This window comes from Haliotis rufescens, unplaced genomic scaffold (assembly GCF_023055435.1).
Source record: "Haliotis rufescens isolate VD_foot unplaced genomic scaffold, xgHalRufe1.0.p SCAF_11, whole genome shotgun sequence".
NCBI classification, from domain to species: Eukaryota; Metazoa; Mollusca; class Gastropoda; order Lepetellida; family Haliotidae; genus Haliotis; species Haliotis rufescens.
The window spans coordinates 309,506-335,072 of record NW_025963791.1 but is presented as its reverse complement, the minus strand read 5'-3'; the positions used below and the strand labels follow the sequence as shown (position 1 = coordinate 335,072).

The following is a 25,567-nucleotide window of genomic DNA, read 5'->3' as shown; positions in this document are numbered from 1 at the left end:
ACACACTGACTACTTAGCTCCATTCTCTGTGAAAACATATGACCGATTGTGGGGTAGTGATGTGTGTCTAGATTGACTCAGCTAATGAAATGGGTCTGTCTATAAGTTAAATGAGCCCTACTGCATGCAAGAATATGTTTGAACCCTACCATTGCTTGACACTGAAACTGCATAGAGACATAACGCCGGAAGGGAGTGTACAAAAAGCCTGTAAAGTACCGTTCATGAATGACCGACAGGTCTCTTTGTCTTAACACAGTGTGAACATGCACAACACAAGAGGAAGAACAGCTGTAACCTTGGTAACACTTACATGATTGGCAAGTTCATGTACTGTACCGTCACGTGGCATGGCTTTGTCGGAATCATTCTGAAAACACACACACTGTCGTCAAAATCTTTCACAAAAATATAACCTCTCATAGAAATATCATCATCATTATCATCATCCCAAAGAAGGTTTTTAAAACAGTTGACAACACTGTATTACTAAAGATAACTGATTTATTGAAATATATTCCTTAAATTTCATTGCGCAACAAAAATGAAATTGGAGTCAACATGGTCAAAAGAATGTTCTTTTGACAGGTTCATGAGAATCTTCATCCATATGCTTTAAAAAAAATCACAAATTCGAGACATTTTGACAAATTTCGTACATTAGAATGATTCAATGAAAGTATTGAAAGGTACTACAAAAAGTAACACAAAAACTCACCCGAACACTATCATGGAATTCTTCCAATGCCTTGGCTCCCTAGATGAAACAGAGCAGAATATCAAGGTAGTTGCAATCAATTATAGACAGGACATATCTATTTCATCACTGATAACAAAGATTTCTTTATTGATGAGGGGGAACCATGAGAAAAAACTTCACTGTACAATCTCTTTTAAAACAATATCTTGTCTACTACATGTATTCCTAACAGAGGTATTGACTTGATTAACATGATTAAGCTATGGTTACACAAAAGGAGGACTACTTACAGTGCTGTCTAGCGTTGAGAGTAACGAAATGAGCTTGGACCTTGTTGGTGCTTGGCATCCCTGAAACACATACAGAAACTGATCAGTACAACAACAAAAACAACTTCTCTTAGTCTTTTGTATATATTTTTTCAAAGACATCTACTGGTATCTTAAATTGACAAAACCCTTAGGATTAAAGCTGTTTGCTATCAGAATTAAATACAAGCCAGAAAAAAGAGCTTTCAGTTCAAGTGAGATTTAAACAAAATTATGAGAAGATAAGAACACTGTTATGTTTGTGTATCTGTCAGTGTGGACTGAGCCACAACTTAAAGCAAAGGGAGACAACTGTGGAAAATCAGCTTTGCCTTTTGATGCGAGGCACTCCTTTTCCCAAAGGGGATGCACAATTAACTTTAGCAAATTCACAATTAGTACTCTTTTGCTGATTACCTCGAGTATCAAATCAAACTCGGGTCTGACTGTTCGGAGGTGTTTTACGATAGGGAATATAGACAATACTGCAGTGAATTCATGCCGACCAATGTTCCTCTTGGCGGTTGTGGCCAGCATCTGAAAACAAAATCATGAACCTGGATTACAGCTCCAACACAACCATACCTTGTATACATTCTAACATAAATATACTTGGTAAAACATAATCATTAGTTATTGTGAGAAAAGAACCCTTAGAAAAAAGAGTAAGTTGAGAAATACTACAGATTTACCAAAGCAACCTGAATATAACGAAATCTGGGCAAGAGGAACTAGAAGTACAATGCCACGCGATTGGTCTGGTCATACAATGAGGAACTAGAAGTACAATGCCACGCGATTGGTCTGGTCATACAATGAGGAACCAGAAGTACAATGCCACATGATTGGTCTGGTCATACAATGAGGAACTAGAAGTACAATGCCACACGATTGGTCTGGTCATACAATGAGGAACCAGAAGTACAATGCCACATGATTGGTCTGGTCATACAATGAGGAACCAGAAGTACAATGCCACACGATTGGTCTGGTCATACAATGAGGAACCAGAAGTACAATGCCACACGATTGGTCTGGTCATACAATGAGGAACCAGAAGTACAATGCCACACGATTGGTCTGGTCATACAATGAGGAACTAGAAGTACAATGCCACGCGATTGGTCTGGTCATACAATGAGGAACCAGAAGTACAATGCCACATGATTGGTCTGGTCATACAATGAGGAACTAGAAGTACAATGCCACACGATTGGTCTGGTCATACAATGAGGAACCAGAAGTACAATGCCACACGATTGGTCTGGTCATACAATGAGGAACTAGAAGTACAATGCCACGCGATTGGTCTGGTCATACAATGAGGAACCAGAAGTACAATGCCACATGATTGGTCTGGTCATACAATGAGGAACTAGAAGTACAATGCCACACGATTGGTCTGGTCATTCAATGAGGAACCAGAAGTACAATGCCACACGATTGGTCTGGTCATACAATGAGGAACCAGAAGGACAATGCCACATGATTGGTCTGATCATACATTGAGGAACCAGAAGTACAATGCCACGCGATTGGTCTGGTCATACAATGAGGAACCAGAAGGACAATGCCACACGATTGGTCTGGTCATACAATGAGGAACTAGAAGTACAAAACCACATGATTGGTCTGATCATACAATGAGGAACCAGAAGTACAAAGTTGTGCGATTGGTCTGGTCATACAATGAGGAACCAGAAGTACAATGCCACGCGATTGGTCTGATCATACAATGAGGAACCAGAAGTACAAAGTTGTGTGATTTGTCTGGTCATACAATGAGGAACCAGAAGTACAATGCCACGCGATTGGTCTGATCATACAATGAGGAACCAGAAGTACAAAGTTGTGTGATTGGTCTTGTCATACAATGAGGAACTAGAAGTACAATGCCACGCGATTGGTCTGGTCATACAATGAGGAACCAGAAGTACAATGCCACGCGATTTGTCTGGTCATACAATGAGGAACCAGAAGGACAATGCCACACGATTGGTCTGGTCATACAATGAGGAACCAGAAGTACAATGCCACGCTATGTGTCTTGTCATACAATGAGGAACCAGAAGTACAAAGTTGTGCGATTTGTCTGGTCATACAATGAGGAACCAGAAGTACAAAGTTGTGTGATTGGTCTTGTCATACAATGAGGAACTAGAAGTACAATGCCACGCGATTGGTCTGGTCATACAATGAGGAACCAGAAGTACAATGCCACGCGATTGGTCTGGTCATACAATGAGGAACCAGAAGTACAATGCCACGCGATTGGTCTGGTCATACAATGAGGAACCAGAAGGACAATGCCACACGATTGGTCTGGTCATACAATGAGGAACCAGAAGTACAATGCCACATGATTGGTCTGGTCATACAATGAGGAACCAGAAGTACAAAGTTGTGCGATTGGTCTGGTCATACAATGAGGAACTAGAAGTACAATGCCACGCGATTGGTCTGGTCATACAATGAGGAACCAGAAGTACAATGCCACGCGATTGGTCTGGTCATACAATGAGGAACCAGAAGTACAATGCCACGCGATTTGTCTGGTCATACAATGAGGAACCAGAAGTACAAAGTTGTGTGATTGGTCTTGTCATACAATGAGGAACTAGAAGTACAATGCCACACGATTGGTCTGGTCATACAATGAGGAACCAGAAGTACAATGCCACGCTATGTGTCTTGTCATACAATGAGGAACCAGAAGTACAAAGTTGTGGGATTTGTCTGGTCATACAATGAGGAACCAGAAGTACAATGCCACGCAATTGGTCTGGTCATTCAATGAGGAACCAGAAGTACAAAGTTGTGCGATTTGTCTGGTCATAAAATGAGGAACCAGAAGTACAAAGTTGTGCGAGTGGTCTGGTCATACAATGAGGAACCAGAAGTACAAGGTTGTGCGATTTGTCTGGTCATACAATGGTCATACAATGAGGAACCAGAGGTTGAAGTACAATGCCACACAATCAGTCTTGCAAAACAATCTTCCTAACCAATCACCAATCCTTTTGTCATACGAAAGGAAAAATCCAACCATAAATTCCCTTCTTGCAGAATACACCTGTACACTGAGATATGGTATATTAGAAAAAAGATGTGTCAGCTGTTCAGTACTGCTGCTTCACTATCATTCACTGACTATCATATCCAGAGCCTGCTGTAACGTACCTCTCCTTCACTGACTATCATATATAGAGCCTGCTGTCACGTACCTCTCCTTCACTGACTATCATATACAGAGCCTGCTGTCACGTTCCTCTCATTCACTATCATATCTAGAGCCTGCTGTCACGAACCTCACCTTCACTGACTATCATATACAGAGCCTGCTGTCACGTACCTCTCCTTCACTGACTATCATATAGAGAGCCTGCTGTCACGTACCTCTCCTTCACTGACTATCATATAGAGAGCCTGCTGTCACGTACCTCTCATTCACTATCATATCTAGAGCCTGCTGTCACGAACCTAACCTTCACTGACTATCATATACAGAGCCTGCTGTCACGTACCTCTCCTTCACTGACTATCATATAGAGAGCCTGCTGTCACATACCTCTCCTTCACTGACTATCATATCCAGAGCCTGCTGTCACATACCTCTCATTCACTATCATATACAGAGCCTGCTGTCAAGTACCTCTCATTCACTATCATATCCAGAGCCTGCTGTCACATACCTCTCCTTCACTGACTATCATATCCAGAGCCTGCTGTCACATACCTCTCCTTCACTAACTATCATATCCAGAGCCTGCTGTCACATACCTCTCATTCACTAACTATCATATCCAGAGCCTGCTGTCACGTACCTCTCCTTCACTGACTATCATATAGAGAGTCTGCTGTCACATACCTCTCATTCACTAACTATCATATCCAGAGCCTGCTGTCACATACATCTCCTTCACTAACTATCATATCCAGAGCCTGCTGTCACATACCTCTCCTTCACTAACTATCATATCCAGAGTCTGCTGTCTCATACCTCTCATTCACTAACTATCATATCCAGAGCCTGCTGTCACATACCTCTCCTTCACTAACTATCATATCCAGAGCCTGCTGTCACGTACCTCTCCTTCACTGACTATCATATCCAGAGCCTGCTGGACAGTGTTGTCAAAGATGTTACGTTGATACTTCTCCGGAATGATGCCCATCATCAGATGAGATTCGCTCTGAAATAATGTCGCACTAAGTCACTGAAATATGTCAATGATGTCAATGTATCAATATCAACATATGAAACTATTTCTTATCTTGGTTCTGTCAGATATCTTAGAAAACGTTTCTAAAGAATATTTTCAGTCAAGTCAGCAGTCCAATGCTGCCACAACTGACACACCCTACCTGCATGAGTCTGAGGAGAGCTGTGAGCTGTGTGATGTACTGGTCCGTCTCCACATCCACATGTTCCTCCTTGATGCTCTCTGTCGATGACCCCTGCCTTCTGTGACCTGGTAATCAACAAGAGTAAACATCTTCCAGAACAAGTTACAACGTAATTGTGCTGCCTCCATTTATCACATTATTTCCAATTGGTGTGGTACTGACAGACCTGGGATTGGAACCTATTATGAGCAGATACTGACACAGCTGATGGATGCAAGACTTGAAGATGTTCAAATGTTCAATCCTACCTGGCTCAAACGGGGACCTTCCTGCCATGAGTGTGGATGAAGCCTTCTTGAATCCTTTCAACCTGAAATACACACAAAAGATATATAAAAACAACATGCCAAAAACAAATTGCAATAGTACACAGATACTCCATTCAAAAGCTGGATGGGTTACTATAATATTGCAAAGATTCCGCTAGAATGATTATGGCTGTTGAAATATGAATTCACTGACAAGTTTTCTCTAAAATACTTGAAGTATTTTTTTCATTCTTTCAAAGAGCTGACACTAAACATAAAACTTACGTCATTTTCTTCATGCTTTTTCTAACTGGTGTATCTTTGGTCCCACGAAATTTGTTATTCTGCAAGAATCATGAAAAACATGTCACATACATTCTTTTGTATATTTGCAAGAATATTTTACATGTTGATCCATACTGTTTACAAAGTATTTGTAGATTGACTAAATAGGCTACAGTCAGTAATTGATGAACAAACAAGGCAAGGACAACTTCACTTCAGATTTATATGACAGAACCAGATGTCATACCACATGTACAAATTGAGCTCAGAGAGGCTGTCTAGTCTAACAATTTGAATGTGAATTCAAAATGAATGCTACTAGTCTTGTATTGGTGATAACAAGTTAATTATTTTCCCAAGAGTGAGAGATTGATGAACACTGATTTGCACCAGGTCAATACTATTCCAGCTACCGTATATCGCTGTGTATAAGGCAACCCCACGTATAAGACGACCCCCCTGTACACGCCTTCAAAATCAACCCAAAATCCTGTATAATGCGACCTGGAATGAAGCACATCACAAGTGCGCACACAAACCTTATATATGCAATAAAAATATGTTTATCTTGCGTTGTTTTTTCTACGATGATTGGTCGCGTGTGTAACTCCAGCACATGTTGCGATTTTGTGTTTACACGGTATGACACCAAATTGGTGCCCGTAAAATATAATTCATTTATGAAGTAATAACATATAAGAGACAATGGTGAGTAATTTAATCGCCAATTAACTATATTGTAACTAACTAGGCTTATGTTTGCTTCACATTCAGCGTGTTTATTCCACAATCACTTATACACACCGTCTCCAACAGTTGTTAATACAACTGTTAAAACAGCGGGAATTGATTTCAGCTTCACCGTTTATCACATGTTAGGTCACAGTGAGTGAGTGAGTGAGTTTGGTTTTACGCCTCTTTTAGCAATATTCCAGCAATATCACGGCGGGGCACACCAGAAATGGGCTTCACACTGTTAGGTCATGTGCAATATGCAAATGCTTAGCGGTACTTCCGGCTCTCTACTCACGGATGTTGATTGTCTTACCGTGTCAGCTGGCTTGACAATCTGCATCGAGGCGAGGGTTATTTCAACTTTATTTGCAGAAATTGTTAAACTTTATTCAAGGAAAACAGATACAAATCATATTTATGTATGGAAATAGTAATTGGAACAGTTATTTAGGACGAAATGCAAAGTTTTATTGTCAAATGCTGGGCTGGCTATCGGACACCGGTTGACATCGCCAGTCGAAGCTGAAAGTGAAACAACTGGAAAAAAATGTGAGATCTTCGACTCCGTTAATAAGACGACCCCCTTTCTTAATCCCCTCATTTTAGGTACGAAAAACTCGCCTTATACACAGCGATATATGGCATATAACTGTAACTGTAACTACCTGGTCCTCTGTAGTCAATCTACCTTAATACCAACACCTACAGGGGTAGTCTCCCAAACATGATGCACCCCCAGTCCCCACACCCTGTTGCCTCCTGCTTACACGTACCATGGCGGGAGAATGCTGCCCCACATGGGTGGTGCTGCTTCCACTTGAGGTCTTCAGATGTTCCTTCAGGCTGCCAGAAACATTCACAATACATAGCAACAGAGTTGATGGTTATAATGGACACAGGGAACACAGCCAACAAGAGGAAATAGCCTTAATGACTTCTGCCCGTACATGTATAGTGGTCAAACAAGGCACACTCTTGACAGGGAGTGAGCTAGATGAGAATAACGCCTATCTACACATATCTGCTGAATGTGTTGAACAAAGCATAGAAAATAAAAATATCCTAAAATGATTTCAGAAAATATTTAAGCAAAACATATTAACATACAGGCCTGAGGAATATGTTATAGTGACATAACTTATCTAACCTGTAGCACCTCTCAAACAACATCTAGTCAAAAGAATAATGACTTCCATCGTGATTCAGAGGAGAGAGCGAACACTCTGAACACTATTCAAGCCACCTCACAGCAAGGGACATCAAGAATGGGCCTCACACTTTTTTTAAGCCAAGTGATAACTAGAACCTGGTCATTCTGATCAAGACAATAACACAAAGTTGAAAGCATGTTATTTGATATATTTTCCTACCCCTGTAGTGACTTGGTCAGCATGCTGGCTCTCGCGGCATAGTAGTACTTGGTGAACTCTGTGGAGCTGTCGTTTGCCACCAGCCACTTGGAGATGTCACTGAGCTGCTCCACCACCTTCTCTGGCAGGTGTTCCAGGGCAAACAGGTCCGTGTCTGTCCCCACTGGGGGCAGCTCTACAACACCGGAGTGAAAACACACAGCTAAATAGTCTGCTATCATGTCTCATCAAGCACTCGAAGATATAAAATCCTCTACAGTTACAACTTGATGCACTTTACATATGTTAATCTGTGGCCCCCTCTACATACCTTCATCTGTGCCCCCCTCTACATGCCTTCATCAGTGCCCCCCTCTACATACCTTCATCAGTGTCCCCCCTCTACGTGCTTTCATCAGTGCCCCCCTCTACATGCCTTCATCAGTGCCCCCCTCTACATGCCTTCATCAGTGCCCCCCTCTACATGCCTTCATCAGTGCCCCCCTCTACATGCCTTCATCAGTGCCCCCCTCTACATACCTTCATCAGTGCCCCCCTCTACATACCTTCATCAGTGCCCCCCTCTACATGCCTTCATCAGTGCCCCCCTCTACATACCTTCATCACTGCCTCCCCTACATACCTTCATCAGTGCCCCCCTCTACATGCCTTCATCAGTGCCCCCTCTACATACTTTCATCAGTGCCCCCTTCTACATACCTTCATCAGTGCCCCCTCTACATACCTTCATCAGTGCCCCCCTCTACATGCCTTCATCAGTGCCCCCTTCTACATACCTTCATCTGTGCCCCCCCCCCAACATACCTTCATCAGTGCCCCCTCTACATACCTTCATCAGTGCCCCCTTCTACATACCTTCATCAGTGCCCCCTCTACATGCCTTCATCAGTGCCCCTCTCTACATGCCTTCATCAGTTCCCCCCCTCTACATGCCTTCATCAGTGCCCCCCTCTACATACCTTCATCAGTGCCCCCTTCTACATACCTTCATCAGTGCCCCCTCTACATGCCTTCATCAGTGCCCATCTACATACCTTCATCAGTGCCCCTCTCTACATACCTTCATCAGTGCCCCTCTCTACATACCTTCATCGGTGCCCCCTCTACATACCTTCATCAGTGCACCCTTCTACATACCTTCATCAGTGCCCCCTCTACATACCTTCATCAGTGCCCCCTCTACATACCTTCATCAGTGCACCCTTCTACAGACCTTCATCAGTGCCCCCTCTACATACCTTCATCAGTGCCCCCTTCTACATACCTTCATCAGTGCCCCCTCTACATACCTTCATCAGTGCCCCCTCTACATACCTTCATCAGTGCACCCTTCTACATACCTTCATCAGTGCCCCCTCTACATACCTTCATCAGTGCCCCATCTACATACCTTCATCAGTGCCCCCTCTACATACCTTCATCAGTGCCTAGAAGGTCCATGATAAGGATGGGTGGTACAGGGCGGCCATGTCGGGTCAACAGGGCACGGAACTCGTGTTGTAGATTTTCTTTGCCATCATCATAGATTCTTGTCTGTGGGTTTGAATGTGTAAAAATTACCACTTTCCCCTTCCGATCATAATCATCATAATTTGAGATATATTCTTTTCAAAACTTTAGAACTAAGTTAAGAGGTTACTCTTTTAATCTACTACATCAATACATTGTTTGTGTTATTATTTCACCTTTGAATTTAAGAATTTGTAACCCAAAAGAGATGAGTTTATATACAAATATCTAAAATGCTACAGACTTACCAACTGATCAAGTTCTTTACTGGCTGGGTTGTTTGTAGTAAAGTATCTCATAGCCCGCAGTAGCTTGTCCATATAAGAGATGTAGGTGTCAAGATCACTAGCACCAGGCCTGAGATGGACAAAGGTCAACATAAGCATGCCAGTATATGAAATACAACAGTGAACCCAGCTATTGCTCCCAGACACTACATGGTTTCAAGTGGGATGAAAAGCAAACAATACTTACATCATAAAATCTCATTATGTTCAGCATGTTAGGCATGTTTTGTATCTCAGATGTTGCAGAAGGTCATGACGACCCCTGTTTCAATAACAGAGTGTAATCTGTTGATCACTGTCGGTGATGTAACAGTGGTGTATCTGATGCTGGAGATGCTCACCCTTCTCTGATGACAGGCTCCACATCTTTAGCTGCATGGTAGTAGCCTAGGACGTTATCCACAGTGTGAAGTGTCTTTTCAATGTCTCACAGGGGTTAAGAAATATTTAAAACAGTAGAACTAAATCTACTTCTTTTGGTAGTTTTTAATTAATTTCAGGCACTTGCAAAATAAATACTGCATTATAAAATTAATATATTCAAATTATAATCAGTAAAGCTTCTTTATCTGGATACTTTCTCAAATATGTTCAAGTAACCATAGTAACTCAGTTATGAATTTATAGGGTACCTGATCCAAAAGTGAGATGTAGAAAAATGATCAAGTACTATCACTGATAATTTGAAACATTAATTCAATATCCTGTAGTGGAATTGACACACATTTATCAACTTTACCTAATACACTAAGATTTACCCAAAGTTTACATGATCAGTGAATAGAGATAAAATGTACTTTTCACTTTCAGATCATAGACAATATAAACAAGCAAGTTCATATAATACAACTTTTAAATTAAAATGCTAAACATTATTATCCAGAAGTTCTGGCTTCCGGGGCCCACTTGCACAGAACAATCTTAGTTACAATCGATCTTAGGCGGCTACAATCAACTTTACAATCACCCTACAATTGTCCTATTCCACTTGCACAAACCGATCATAACGCGATTGTAAGACGGCTTGGAGTTAAGATCGCGATCTTAGGTAAGACTGAAATCTTCAACGGTGGAGGTACGAATATTTTAAGCTCAACTCCTGTCTACAGTTGTCTGCAAAGGCGCATACAATAAGTGGAACCGGTAACGACACGCAACACATACCTCCCTCCATCGCACTTTGCACAGTTTCAAGAAAGGTCCCAATTATTTGAAGGAAACGATTACTATAATGAAGGCATATATTCTTGTCGGCATTAATACTGTCGTGATTTAGGAATTGTTTTCTATTTCAACAAGAGAAATACCTACTCAAGTTTTTATTCAAAGTATTGAAATACGAATAAATACATTATTTAGTAACACAATTATTATAAAAATTAAAATAAATAATAATAATATTACCTAAAACCATAACACGTAAATGCATGATCGTCATCTATTTGGGGGAGCTTTTTGTAAAATCCTAAATATATATGTTTTCCTTTCGTTGCTACAACAAAGGATGTTATGACTACCATTTCAAAACACAGAAAGACGGGAACTTTCAAAAACGCATAGAAGGGAAATAAGAATAATGAATAATGTTTCGAGAAAGCAATTGTTTATATATATTCACTGGGTATTAATTTCTTTTTTTTTAAAGTGTGAATTTTATTTTTGCTATTTATGGGATATTTTGCAAAAAATTCAAATGTTTCAACAACACTGATACACTGGGTAAGGTAGATTGTACTCTACGGGCTTATACAAAGGGAAACCACTCCCATCTAGAGTATAAACTAAGATTAGCTGCCCTTGATTTATCAAAAAGGTCACAGACGTTACAAATCGCTTGCGGGACGACTTAGGTTTTTATCCTTCCCTTGTTTAGCGAAAAGGTATGTTGTTTCACATTTATTTCAGTATTGAGTCGGATGGGAATATTCCTCTAAGCTTATGACTCGATAGTTACATGTTTAACTATGGTTATTAACGATATTTCTGACGTTAAATCTGTGGTGCGTTCTTCATGTTGTTAAAGTGTCGATTCGAATTATAAAGTTTAACAAAATGAAGAGGCAATGTTTGAACATAAAGCAGATTATTTATGTGAAACAGACCAAGCCTTGCATGCCATTTTGTCAAGTTTAGTTCATGGGACTACAACGATCTTAGCTACTTAAGATTGGTCCGGACCAACTGTAAGTTTCGATTGTAGCTTACAATGATCTTAACCTACAATCGCTTTGTGCAAATGAGTGGCCATTGTAGCCGAAGCCTAAGATCGCGATCTTAAGAATTTACAATAATTGTAGCCCTAAGATCGCTTTGTGCAAGTGGACCCAGATCTACATAAACTATGAAGTGGTGTCTCACTGTATACAGCGTTATAGGTGTGAATACAGTGTTACACATGACATTTTTGATAGGATACTCTCTTGTCTTCGTCTGAGGTTCTCAGTCTCATTGTAAACAGGTACAATTGTATCTTCCAGTCTCTGCAGTCGGCTCTCAAAGCTTGTGAGGATGCCTAACATGTTCTGAGTGTTAGTGCTGCTCTTCTTCAGTGATTCCCTCAAAGTTGACAGATTTGTCGTCTCCTGAACACAACATCATAGACTGAAACAACTCTGAAGACAAGAGTCACTCCCATGTATATCAAAGTATCATCTGATCTGTAGATACAGTCCACTTTATTGCCCAACATAAGATAGCTACGGGATAAATAGCAAAGAGCAATGAAGAACAAAATGTGGTTTATGTCACGATAAAACATTGTTCTATCATGACATCATTTCTGGAGATTTGAATATGCATTTGCAACTTGATGTCGCCATATATTGGATGGCGATATTTTTTAAAGGGAAGTTTCCAGTGAGTTGTTCCCCATAGGGGTACACACATAAACGCAGTGGCCAAATGATCGCATCCAGAAGTGGGAGAGATATGATAATCGGAATTAGGAGAAGTGGTACACATAACCAACGTAAGATATTGTGAGAATATGCGGGCTTATTCAACCTGCAGTATTTTGTTGTACGATAAACAACGACCATGAGTCGTTTATATTTTAATTAACCCACCCCTCCCCCACGACCCTCATTACATTATTAGTAATATTACATTTCCTACTGCAGTAGTGCCAATGATCAAACTTTCTGTAAGACCACGTTGACTGTTATATCATCTACTCATTAACATAAATATACTGTACACGATGAGACTCCTCCGTGTATTACTTACTGTCATTTCTATGAATGTTTAGGTCTACTGTCACGGATTCACACTGCAACAATTACAACATGTTCAACGCCGTCTGCGGACTCATCAAAGAATCTCATCTAGGATGTAACCCTATTACTGGAGACGTTTGATTATTCAAAACATACCTTTTCGAGCTTTCGATCAATGTCATACTTTAAGTCTGCGATATCATCCATTGCGTGAAATGTTTGGTCGAGTCAGTATACGTCCCTTTCCCAGACCAGGCCTCAGAGCTACGTTTATCGAGAGGTATGCCTGTTATACTCGCGCGTGTAGTTCAACTATACTGTATTTAAGCTTCCGCACGACAATACGAAATGCGCGGCTATCTATAGACAAATCCCAGTCAAATTATAACAATTCCATACATTTTTGTCTGAATAAATATTATGAACGCAGTATTCTTTTATATATAATATGTATATATACTTACTCGATCAAGCTCACTCAATTTTAACACATTTAAAGCCATTATTTTTTTTATCTGTACTGTTAATGAGGTGACGATTGAGATCATCTGTGGTTTGATTCAGTCTCTTTAGACATCGTGGTAATGTATCACACTACCCTAAACTAATAAATACATGCATGTTTGTAAAATCCGTTTGTCTAGGTACTAGAACGGACATATACATACATATTCATTATACACATTCTCGCAATCTCACAAATATAGCTGACAAACGATAGCCGAACTTTCTTTTCAGAACACAGGCCACTTTAATTTACTCTGATCCCTTATTTTTTGCTATCAAGTCATCAGAGAGGTAAACAGATATGTTTAAACTGGTTAGCTCACTTTTTTTATACAATATTTTCTTTTGACAATCGGATTTAAATAATTTCTATCAAAGGGGAATCTCGACTTAACATAAGCTTTACCACTATATCCTATATCGTCGAATTCACAGATAAAAAATATGGAAAAATACATGCTTTGGCATATTCGAATCCAGTGCCATTTATGCTGACTCACTTTAATCTAGTCAACGTTCTTCAGAATGTATTCTTTGTAGCCACCCTACACATAGGTTATGAAATAGAGCTTTGCGTATTTTCGTTATTTTATAAACAACTACAGACAACTACAGACTCTTCATATTGCCTTGTATATAGCGTGTGCGTAAATCATCGCCGCTACCCCTACAACTAGTTTAATACAATTATTTTTTGTATACTCAAGCCACTGACTGGTCACTCTACACATTACTATTATATAAAAGAAACATCCTTGTGTATTTTCCCCATCAATTAAACGAGAGGCGTACGTTGGTCTGGGAAAGTGACAACTACAGAGTCTTCATATTGCCTTTTTTAGATATGTAAAAATCCTCATGGCTACCCCTACAATGGGTATAATACAGTGCTTTTTTATTCGGTCCACTGAAACGTCACTCTTACACATTATTATGAAAAAAGAGCATTGCGTATGTTTCATATTATTTTATACGGGGCGCGAACATTGGTCTGGGAAAGGAACAACTGCACACTGTTCCTATTGCCTTGCATTGGCTGTGGGAAAATCATCGCCACAATACCCCCATAACTAGTATTATACAATTATTATTTGTACGGGGGACGGGCATTGGTCTGGGAAACTGGGACAACTTGTTGCACGAATGGCCTTGTATATACATAACAGGATTCTCTACTCCAGTATAACAATATCTACTCTACTGTATAAACATTGCTTCCGACTTGTATATACTTGTCAACCAGGCTCTGTATATCACTTTGATAACGGCTTTAGAACCTACACCGAAAAGTCGCTCTTAATTGTAATAAATAAGTTGTTCATCCATAAATTCTTATCCTTACTTAACATGTGATTCTCAATAAACCCTCAGTAAAGTCAAGGTACCCCGTACAGCATCCTGAGCGAAGAACCGAACACAGTGATCAAATAATTATATTGGTCTGGGAAAGGGACAACTACAGACTGTTCATGTTGCCTGGTGTGGGAACAATAACCCCACTACCCCACAACTATTATAATACAAATATGTTTTTTATATTTACGCCACTGACATGTCACACTGCACATTATCATATAAAGGAAACATCCTTGTGTAGCGTGTGTGTAAATAATCGTCGCTACCTCCACAACTGTTGTAATGTATATATATATATATATTTATATGTATGACCCCTACTGGTCACTCTACACATTATTAGTTAAAAGAAACATCCCTGTGTGTTTTACATTATCCATTTAGCGGGAGACGAACAGTGGTCGCGGAAAGGGACAAGTACAGACTTTTCATATTGCTTGTGTATAGAGTGTATGTAAATAATCGTCGCTACCTCCACAACTGTTGTAATATATTTATTATTCGCACTATGTATGACCCCTACTGGCCACACTACACAGTATTAGATAAAAGAAACATCCCTGTGTGTTTTCCATTATCCATTTAGCGGGAGACGAACAGTGGTCGCGGAAAGGGACAGCTGCAGACTTTTCCTATCACTTGTACATAGCGTGTGTGTAAATAATCGTCGCTGCCTCCACAGCTGTTGTAATATATCTATTATCTTTACTATGTATGACTCCTACTGGCCACACTACACATTATTAGATAAAAGAAACATTTCAGTGTGTTTTCCATTATCCATTTAGCGGGAGACGAACAGTGGTCGCGGAAAGGGACAGCTACAGACTTTTCCTATTGCTTGTATATAGCGTGTGGGTAAATAATCGTCGCTGCCTCCACAATTGTTGTAATATATTTATTATTCGCACTATGTATGACCCCTACTGGCCACACTACACATTATTAGATAAAAGAAACATCCCTGTGTGTTTTCAATTATCCATTTAACGGGAGACGAACAGTGGTCGCGGAAAGGGACAGCTACAGACTTTTCATATTGCTTGTGTATAGAGTGTGTGTGTAAATAATCGTCGCTGCCTCCACAGCTGTTGTAATATATCTATTATCTTTACTATGTATGATTCCTACTGGCCACACTTCCCATTATTAGATAAAAGAAACATCCCTGTTTGTTTTACATTATCCATTTAGCGGGAGACGAACAGTGGTCGCGGAAAGGGACAAGTACAGACTTTTCATATTGCTTGTGTAAAGAGTGTATGTAAATAATCGTCGCTACCTCCACAACTGTTGTAATATATTTATTATTCGCACTATGTATGACCCCTACTGGCCACACTACACAGTATTAGATAAAAGAAACATCCCTGTGTGTTTTCCATTATCCATTTAGCGGGAGACGAACAGTGGTCGCGGAAAGGGACAGCTGCAGACTTTTCCTATCATGCACTTGTACATAGCGTGTGTGTAAATAATCGTCGCTGCCTCCACAACTGTTGTAATATATCTATTATCTTTACTTTTCATCACTCCTACTGGCCACTCTACACATTATTAGATAAAAGAAACATTTCAGTGTGTTTTCCATTATCCATTTAGCGGGAGACGAACAGTGGTCGCGGAAAGGGACAGCTACAGACTATTCCTATTGCTTGTATATAGCGTCTGGGTAAATAATCGTCGCTGCCTCCACAACAGTTGTAATATATTTATTATCTTTACTATGTATGACTCCTACTGGCCACACTTCCCATTATTAGATAAAAGAAACATCCCTGTGTGTTTTCAATTATCCATTTAACGGGAGACGAACAGTGGTCGCGGAAAGGGACAGCTACAGACTTTTCATATTGCTTGTTTATAGAGTGTGTGTGTAAATAATCGTCGCTGCCTCCACAGCTGTTGTAATATATCTATTATCTTTACTATGTATGATTCCTACTGGCCACACTTCCCATTATTAGATAAAAGAAACATCCCTGTGTGTTTTCCAATATCAATTAAACAGGAGACGAACAGTGGTCGCGGAAAGGGACAGCTACAGACTTTTCATATTGCTTGTGTATAGAGTGTGTGTGTAAATAATCGTCGCTGCCTCAACAACTGTTGTAATATATCTATTATTTTTACTATGTGTGACTCCTACTGGCCACACTACACATTATGAGATAAAAAAACCCATCCCTGTGTGTTTTCCAATATCAATTAAACAGGAGACGAACACTGGTCGCGGAAAGGGACAAGTACAGACTTTTCATATTGCTTGTGTGTAGAGTGTATGTAAATAATCGTCGCTACCTGCACAACTGTTGTAATATATTTATTATTTTTACTATGTATGACTCCTACTGGCCACACTACACAGTATTAGATAAAAGAAACATCCCTGTGTGTTTTCCATTATCCATTTAGCGGGAGACGAACAGTGGTCGCGGAAAGGGACAGCTACAGACTTTTCCTATCACTTGTACATAGCGTGTGTGTAAATAATCGTCGCTGCCTCCACAACTGTTGTAATATATCTATTATCTTTACTTTCCATCACTCCTACTGGCCACACTACACATTATTAGATAAAAGAAACATTTCAGTGTGTTTTCCATTATCCATTTAGCGGGAGACGAACAGTGGTCGCGGAAAGGGACAGCTACAGACTTTTCCTATTGCTTGTATATAGCGTGTGGGTAAATAATCGTCGGTACCTCCACAACTGTTGCAATATATTTATTATTCGCACTATGTATGACCCCTACTGGCCACACTACACATTATTAGATAAAAGAAACATCCCTGTGTGTTTTCAATTATCCATTTAACGGGAGACGAACAGTGGTCGCGGAAAGGGACAGCTACAGACTTTTCATATTGCTTGTTTATAGAGTGTGTGTGTAAATAATCGTCGCTGCCTCCACAGCTGTTGTAATATATCTATTATCTTTACTTTTCATCACTCCTACTGGCCACTCTACACATTATTAGATAAAAGAAACATTTCAGTGTGTTTTCCATTATCCATTTAGCGGGAGACGAACAGTGGTCGCGGAAAGGGACAGCTACAGACTTTTTCTATTGCTTGTATATAGCGTGTGGGTAAATAATCGTCGGTACCTCCACAACTGTTGCAATATATTTATTATTCGCACTACGTATGACTCCTACTGGCCACACTTTCCATTATTAGATAAAAGAAACATCCCTGTGTGTTTTCCATTATCCATTTAACGGGAGACGAACAGTGGTCGCGGAAAGGGACAGCTACAGACTTTTCATATTGCTTGTGTATAGAGTGTTTGTGTAAATAATCGTTGCTGCCTCCACAGCTGTTGTAATATATTTATTATCTTTACTATGTATGACTCCTACTGGCCACACTTCCCATTATTAGATAAAAGAAACATCCCTGTGTGTTTTCAATTATCCATTTAACGGGAGACGAACAGTGGTCGCGGAAAGGGACAGCTACAGACTTTTCATATTGCTTGTTTATAGAGTGTGTGTGTAAATAATCGTCGCTGCCTCCACAGCTGTTGTAATGTATCTATTATCTTTACTATGTATGATTCCTACTGGCCACACTTCCCATTATTAGATAAAAGAAACATCCCTGTGTGTTTTCCATTATCCATTTAGCGGGAGACGAATAGTGGTCGCGGAAAGGGACAGCTACAGACTTTTCATATTGCTTGTGTATAGAGTGTGTGTGTAAATAATCGTCGCTGCCTCAACAACTGTTGTAATATATCTATTATTTTTACTATGTATGACTCCTACTGGCCACACTACACATTATGAGATAAAAAAAACCATCCCTGTGTGTTTTCCAATATCAATTAAACAGGAGACGAACACTGGTCGCGGAAAGGGACAAGTACAGACTTTTCCTATTGCTTGTGTATAGCGTGTGGGTAAATAATCGTCGCTGCCTCCACAACTGTTGTAATATATTTATTATTCGCACTATGTATGACCCCTACTGGCCACACTGCACAGTATTAGATAAAAGAAACATCCCTGTGTGTTTTCAAACATCCATTTAGCGGGAGACGAACAGTGGTCGCGGAAAGGGACAGCTACAGACTTTTCATATTGCTTGTGTATAGAGTGTATGTAAATAATCGTCGCTGCCTCCACAGCTGTTGTAATATATCTATTATCTTTACTATGTATGACCCCTACTGGCCACACTACACAGTATTAGATAAAAGAAACATCCCTGTGTGTTTTCCATTATCCATTTAGCGGGAGACGAACAGTGGTCGCGGAAAGGGACAGCTACAGACTTTTCATATTGCTTGTGTATAGAGTGTATGTAAATAATCGTCGCTGCCTCCACAGCTGTTGTAATATATCTATTATCTTTACTATGTATGACCCCTACTGGCCACACTACACAGTATTAGATAAAAGAAACATCCCTGTGTGTTTTCCATTATCCATTTAGCGGGAGACGAATAGTGGTCGCGGAAAGGGACAGCTGCAGACTTTTCCTATCATGCACTTGTACATAGCGTGTGTGTAAATAATCGTCGCTGCCTCCACAACTGTTGTAATATATCTATTATCTTTACTTTTCATCACTCCTACTGGCCACTCTACACATTATTAGATAAAAGAAACATTTCAGTGTGTTTTCCATCATCCATTTAGCGGGAGACGAACAGTGGTCGCGGAAAGGGACAGCTACAGACTTTTCCTATTGCTTGTATATAGCGTGTGGGTAAATAATCGTCGCTGCCTCCACAACTGTTGTAATATATTTATTATTTGTACTACGTATGACTCCTACTGGCCACACTTTCCATTATTAGATAAAAGAAACATCCCTGTGTGTTTTCCATTATCCATTTAACGGGAGACGAACAGTGGTCGCGGAAAGGGACAGCTACAGACTTTTCCTATTGCTTGTGTATAGAGTGTGTGTGTAAATAATCGTTGCTGCCTCCACAGCTGTTGTAATATATTTATTATCTTTACTATGTATGACTCCTACTGGCCACACTTCCCATTATTAGATAAAAGAAACATCCCTGTGTGTTTTCCATTATCCATTTAGCGGGAGACGAATAGTGGTCGCGGAAAGGGACAGCTACAGACTTTTCATATTGCTTGTGTATAGAGTGTGTGTGTAAATAATCGTCGCTGCCTCAACAACTGTTGTAATATATCTATTATTTTTACTATGTATGACCCCTACTGGCCACACTACACATTATGAGATAAAAAAACCCATCCCTGTGTGTTTTCCAATATCAATTAAACAGGAGACGAACACTGGTCGCGGAAAGGGACAAGTACAGACTTTTCATATTGCTTGTGTATAGAGTGTATGTAAATAATCGTCGCTACCTGCACAACTGTTGTAATATATTTATTATTCGCACTATGTATGACCCCTACTGGCCACACTACACAGTATTAGATAAAAGAAACATCCCTGTGTGTTTTCCATTATCCATTTAGCGGGAGACGAACAGTGGTCGCGGAAAGGGACAGCTGCAGACTTTTCCTATCACTTGTACATAGCGTGTGTGTAAATAATCGTCGCTGCCTCCACAACTGTTGTAATATATCTATTATCTTTACTTTCCATCACTCCTACTGGCCACACTACACATTATTAGATAAAAGAAACATTTCAGTGTGTTTTCCATTATCCATTTAGCGGGAGACGAACAGTGGTCGCGGAAAGGGACAGCTACAGACTTTTTCTATTGCTTGTATATAGCGTGTGGGTAAATAATCGTCGGTACCTCCACAACTGTTGCAATATATTTATTATTCGCACTATGTATGACCCCTACTGGCCACACTACACATTATTAGATAAAAGAAACACCCCTGTGTGTTTTACATTATCCATTTAGCGGGAGACGAACAGTGGTCGCGGAAAGGGACAAGTACAGACTTTTCATATTGCTTGTGTATAGAGTGTATGTAAATAATCGTCGCTACCTCCACAACTGTTGTAATATATTTATTATTCGCACTATGTATGACCCCTACTGGCCACACTACACATTATTAGATAAAAGAAACATCCCTGTGTGTTTTCAATTATCCATTTAACGGGAGACGAACAGTGGTCGCGGAAAGGGACAGCTACAGACTTTTCATATTGCTTGTTTATAGAGTGTGTGTGTAAATAATCGTCGCTGCCTCCACAGCTGTTGTAATATATCTATTATCTTTACTATGTATGATTCCTACTGGCCACACTTCCCATTATTAGATAAAAGAAACATCCCTGTGTGTTTTCCATTATCCATTTAGCGGGAGACGAATAGTGGTCGCGGAAAGGGACAGCTACAGACTTTTCATATTGCTTGTGTATAGAGTGTGTGTGTAAATAATCGTCGCTGCCTCAACAACTGTTGTAATATATCTATTATTTTTACTATGTATGACTCCTACTGGCCACACTACACATTATGAGATAAAAAAACCCATCCCTGTGTGTTTTCCAATATCAATTAAACAGGAGACGAACACTGGTCGCGGAAAGGGACAAGTACAGACTTTTCATATTGCTTGTGTATAGAGTGTATGTAAATACTCGTCGCTACCTGCACAACTGTTGTAATATATTTATTATTCGCACTATGTATGACCCCTACTGACCACACTGCACAGTATTAGATAAAAGAAACATCCCTGTGTGTTTTCCATTATCCATTTAGCGGGAGACGAACAGTGGTCGCGGAAAGGGACAGCTGCAGACTTTTCCTATCATGCACTTGTACATAGCGTGTGTGTAAATAATCGTCGCTGCCTCCACAACTGTTGTAATATATCTATTATCTTTACTTTTCATCACTCCTACTGGCCACTCTACACATTATTAGATAAAAGAAACATTTCAGTGTGTTTTCCATTATCCATTTAGCGGGAGACGAACAGTGGTCGCGGAAAGGGACAGCTACAGACTTTTCCTATTGCTTGTATATAGCGTGTGGGTAAATAATCGTCGCTGCCTCCACAACTGTTGTAATATATTTATTATTTGTACTACGTATGACTCCTACTGGCCACACTTTCCATTATTAGATAAAAGAAACATCCCTGTGTGTTTTCCATTATCCATTTAACGGGAGACGAACAGTGGTCGCGGAAAGGGACAGCTACAGACTTTTCCTATTGCTTGTGTATAGAGTGTGTGTGTAAATAATCGTTGCTGCCTCCACAGCTGTTGTAATATATTTATTATCTTTACTATGTATGACTCCTACTGGCCACACTTCCCATTATTAGATAAAAGAAACATCCCTGTGTGTTTTCCATTATCCATTTAGCGGGAGACGAATAGTGGTCGCGGAAAGGGACAGCTACAGACTTTTCATATTGCTTGTGTATAGAGTGTGTGTGTAAATAATCGTCGCTGCCTCAACAACTGTTGTAATATATCTATTATTTTTACTATGTATGACTCCTACTGGCCACACTACACATTATGAGATAAAAAACCCCATCCCTGTGTGTTTTCCAATATCAATTAAACAGGAGACGAACACTGGTCGCGGAAAGGGACAAGTACAGACTTTTCATATTGCTTGTGTATAGAGTGTATGTAAATACTCGTCGCTACCTGCACAACTGTTGTAATATATTTATTATTCGCACTATGTATGACCCCTACTGACCACACTGCACAGTATTAGATAAAAGAAACATCCCTGTGTGTTTTCCATTATCCATTTAGCGGGAGACGAACAGTGGTCGCGGAAAGGGACAGCTGCAGACTTTTCCTATCACTTGTACATAGCGTGTGTGTAAATAATCGTCGCTGCCTCCACAACTGTTGTAATATATCTATTATCTTTACTTTCCATCACTCCTACTGGCCACACTACACATTATTAGATAAAAGAAACATTTCAGTGTGTTTTCCATTATCCATTTAGCGGGAGACGAACAGTGGTCGCGGAAAGGGACAGCTACAGACTTTTCCTATTGCTTGTATATAGCGTGTGGGTAAATAATCGTCGGTACCTCCACAACTGTTGCAATATATTTATTATTCGCACTATGTATGACCCCTACTGGCCACACTACACATTATTAGATAAAAGAAACACCCCTGCGTGTTTTCCATTATCCATTTAGCGGGAGACGAACAGTGGTCGCGGAAAGAGACAGCTACAGACTTTTCATATTGCTTGTGTATAGAGTGTATGTAAATAATCGTCGCTGCCTCCACAGCTGTTGTAATATATCTATTATCTTTACTATGTATGACCCCTACTGGCCACACTACACAGTATTAGATAAAAGAAACATCCCTGTGTGTTTTCCATTATCCATTTAGCGGGAGACGAACAGTGGTCGCGGAAAGGGACAGCTGCAGACTTTTCCTATCATGCACTTGTACATAGCGTGTGTGTAAATAATCGTCGCTGCCTCCACAACTGTTGTAATATATCTATTATCTTTACTTTTCATCACTCCTACTGGCCACTCTACACATTATTAGATAAAAGAAACATTTCAGTGTGTTTTCCATTATCCATTTAGCGGGAGACGAACAGTGGTCGCGGAAAGGGACAGCTACAGACTTTTCCTATTGCTTGTATATAGCGTGTGGGTAAATAATCGTCGCTGCCTCCACAACTGTTGTAATATATTTATTATTTGTACTACGTATGACTCCTACTGGCCACACTTTCCATTATTAGATAAAAGAAACATCCCTGTGTGTTTTCCATTATCCATTTAACGGGAGACGAACAGTGGTCGCGGAAAGGGACAGCTACAGACTTTTCATATTGCTTGTGTATAGAGTGTGTGTGTAAATAATCGTTGCTGCCTCCACAGCTGTTGTAATATATTTATTATCTTTACTATGTATGACCCCTACTGGCCACACTACACAGTATTAGATAAAAGAAACATTTCAGTGTGTTTTCCATTATCCATTTAGCGGGAGACGAACAGTGGTCGCGGAAAGGGACAGCTGCAGACTTTTCCAATCACTTGTACATAGCGTGTGTGTAAATAATCGTCGCTGCCTCCACAACTGTTGTAATATATCTATTATCTTTACTTTCCATCACTCCTACTGGCCACACTACACATTATTAGATAAAAGAAACATTTCAGTGTGTTTTCCATTATCCATTTAGCGGGAGACGAACAGTGGTCGCGGAAAGGGACAGCTACAGACTTTTTCTATTGCTTGTATATAGCGTGTGGGTAAATAATCGTCGGTACCTCCACAACTGTTGCAATATATTTATTATTCGCACTATGTATGACCCCTACTGGCCACACTACACATTATTAGATAAAAGAAACACCCCTGTGTGTTTTACATTATCCATTTAGCGGGAGACGAACAGTGGTCGCGGAAAGGGACAAGTACAGACTTTTCATATTGCTTGTGTATAGAGTGTATGTAAATAATCGTCGCTACCTCCACAACTGTTGTAATATATTTATTATTCGCACTATGTTTGACCCCTACTGGCCACACTACACAGTATTAGATAAAAGAAACATCCCTGTGTGTTTTCCATTATCCATTTAGCGGGAGACGAACAGTGGTCGCGGAAAGGGACAGCTACAGACTTTTCCTATTGCTTGTATATAGCGTGTGGGTAAATAATCGTCGCTGCCTCCACAACTGTTGTAATATATTTATTATTCGCACTATGTATGACCCCTACTGGCCACACTACACAGTATTAGATAAAAGAAACATCCCTGTGTGTTTTCCATTATCCATTTAGCGGGAGACGAACAGTGGTCGCGGAATGGGACAGGTACAGACTTTTCATATTGCTTGTTTATAGAGTGTGTGTGTAAATAATCGTCGCTGCCTCCACAGCTGTTGTTATATATCTATTATCTTTACTATGTATGATTCCTACTGGCCACACTTCCCATTATTAGATAAAAGAAACATCCCTGTGTGTTTTCAATTATCCATTTAGCGGGAGACGAACAGTGGTCGCGGAAAGGGACAAGTTCAGACTTTTCATATTGCTTGTGTATAGAGTGTATGTAAATAATCGTCGCTACCTCCACAACTGTTGTAATATATTTATTATTCGCACTATGTATGACCCCTACTGGCCACACTACACAGTATTAGATAAAAGAAACATCCCTGTGTGTTTTCCATTATCCATTTAGCGGGAGACGAACAGTGGTCGCGGAAAGGGACAGCTGCAGACTTTTCCTAGCATGCACTTGTACATAGCGTGTGTGTAAATAATCGTCGCTGCCTCCACAACTGTTGTAATATATCTATTATCTTTACTTTTCATCACTCCTACTGGCCACTCTACACATTATTAGATAAAAGAAACATTTCAGTGTGTTTTCCATTATCCATTTAGCGGGAGACGAACAGTGGTCGCGGAAAGGGACAGCTACAGACTTTTTCTATTGCTTGTATATAGCGTGTGGGTAAATAATCGTCGGTACCTCCACAACTGTTGCAATATATTTATTATTCGCACTACGTATGACTCCTACTGGCCACACTTTCCATTATTAGATAAAAGAAACATCCCTGTGTGTTTTCCATTATCCATTTAACGGGAGACGAACAGTGGTCGCGGAAAGGGACAGCTACAGACTTTTCATATTGCTTGTGTATAGAGTGTTTGTGTAAATAATCGTTGCTGCCTCCACAGCTG

General features: G+C 40.1%; 1 protein-coding gene across 1 annotated transcript in view; it reads right to left on the bottom strand.

Annotated features, from left to right (window-relative positions):
• LOC124113717 (exocyst complex component 7-like) overlaps window positions 1–25,567 on the bottom strand; it is a 56,624-nt gene that overhangs the window by 5,931 nt on the left and 25,126 nt on the right. The window contains exons 2-16 of the mRNA XM_048392097.1: window positions 13,221–13,281; window positions 12,266–12,431; window positions 10,191–10,275; window positions 9,811–9,919; window positions 9,469–9,586; window positions 8,054–8,228; window positions 7,457–7,526; window positions 5,949–6,007; window positions 5,664–5,725; window positions 5,374–5,480; window positions 5,097–5,201; window positions 1,426–1,545; window positions 991–1,050; window positions 719–757; window positions 314–370 (exon numbers count right to left, since the gene is read on the bottom strand). Of these exons, the coding sequence (XP_048248054.1) occupies window positions 314–370; window positions 719–757; window positions 991–1,050; window positions 1,426–1,545; window positions 5,097–5,201; window positions 5,374–5,480; window positions 5,664–5,725; window positions 5,949–6,007; window positions 7,457–7,526; window positions 8,054–8,228; window positions 9,469–9,586; window positions 9,811–9,919; window positions 10,191–10,275; window positions 12,266–12,431; window positions 13,221–13,271 (1,383 nt within the window). The 5' untranslated portion in view covers window positions 13,272–13,281. The remainder of the gene's footprint in view (window positions 1–313; window positions 371–718; window positions 758–990; window positions 1,051–1,425; window positions 1,546–5,096; window positions 5,202–5,373; window positions 5,481–5,663; window positions 5,726–5,948; window positions 6,008–7,456; window positions 7,527–8,053; window positions 8,229–9,468; window positions 9,587–9,810; window positions 9,920–10,190; window positions 10,276–12,265; window positions 12,432–13,220; window positions 13,282–25,567) is intronic.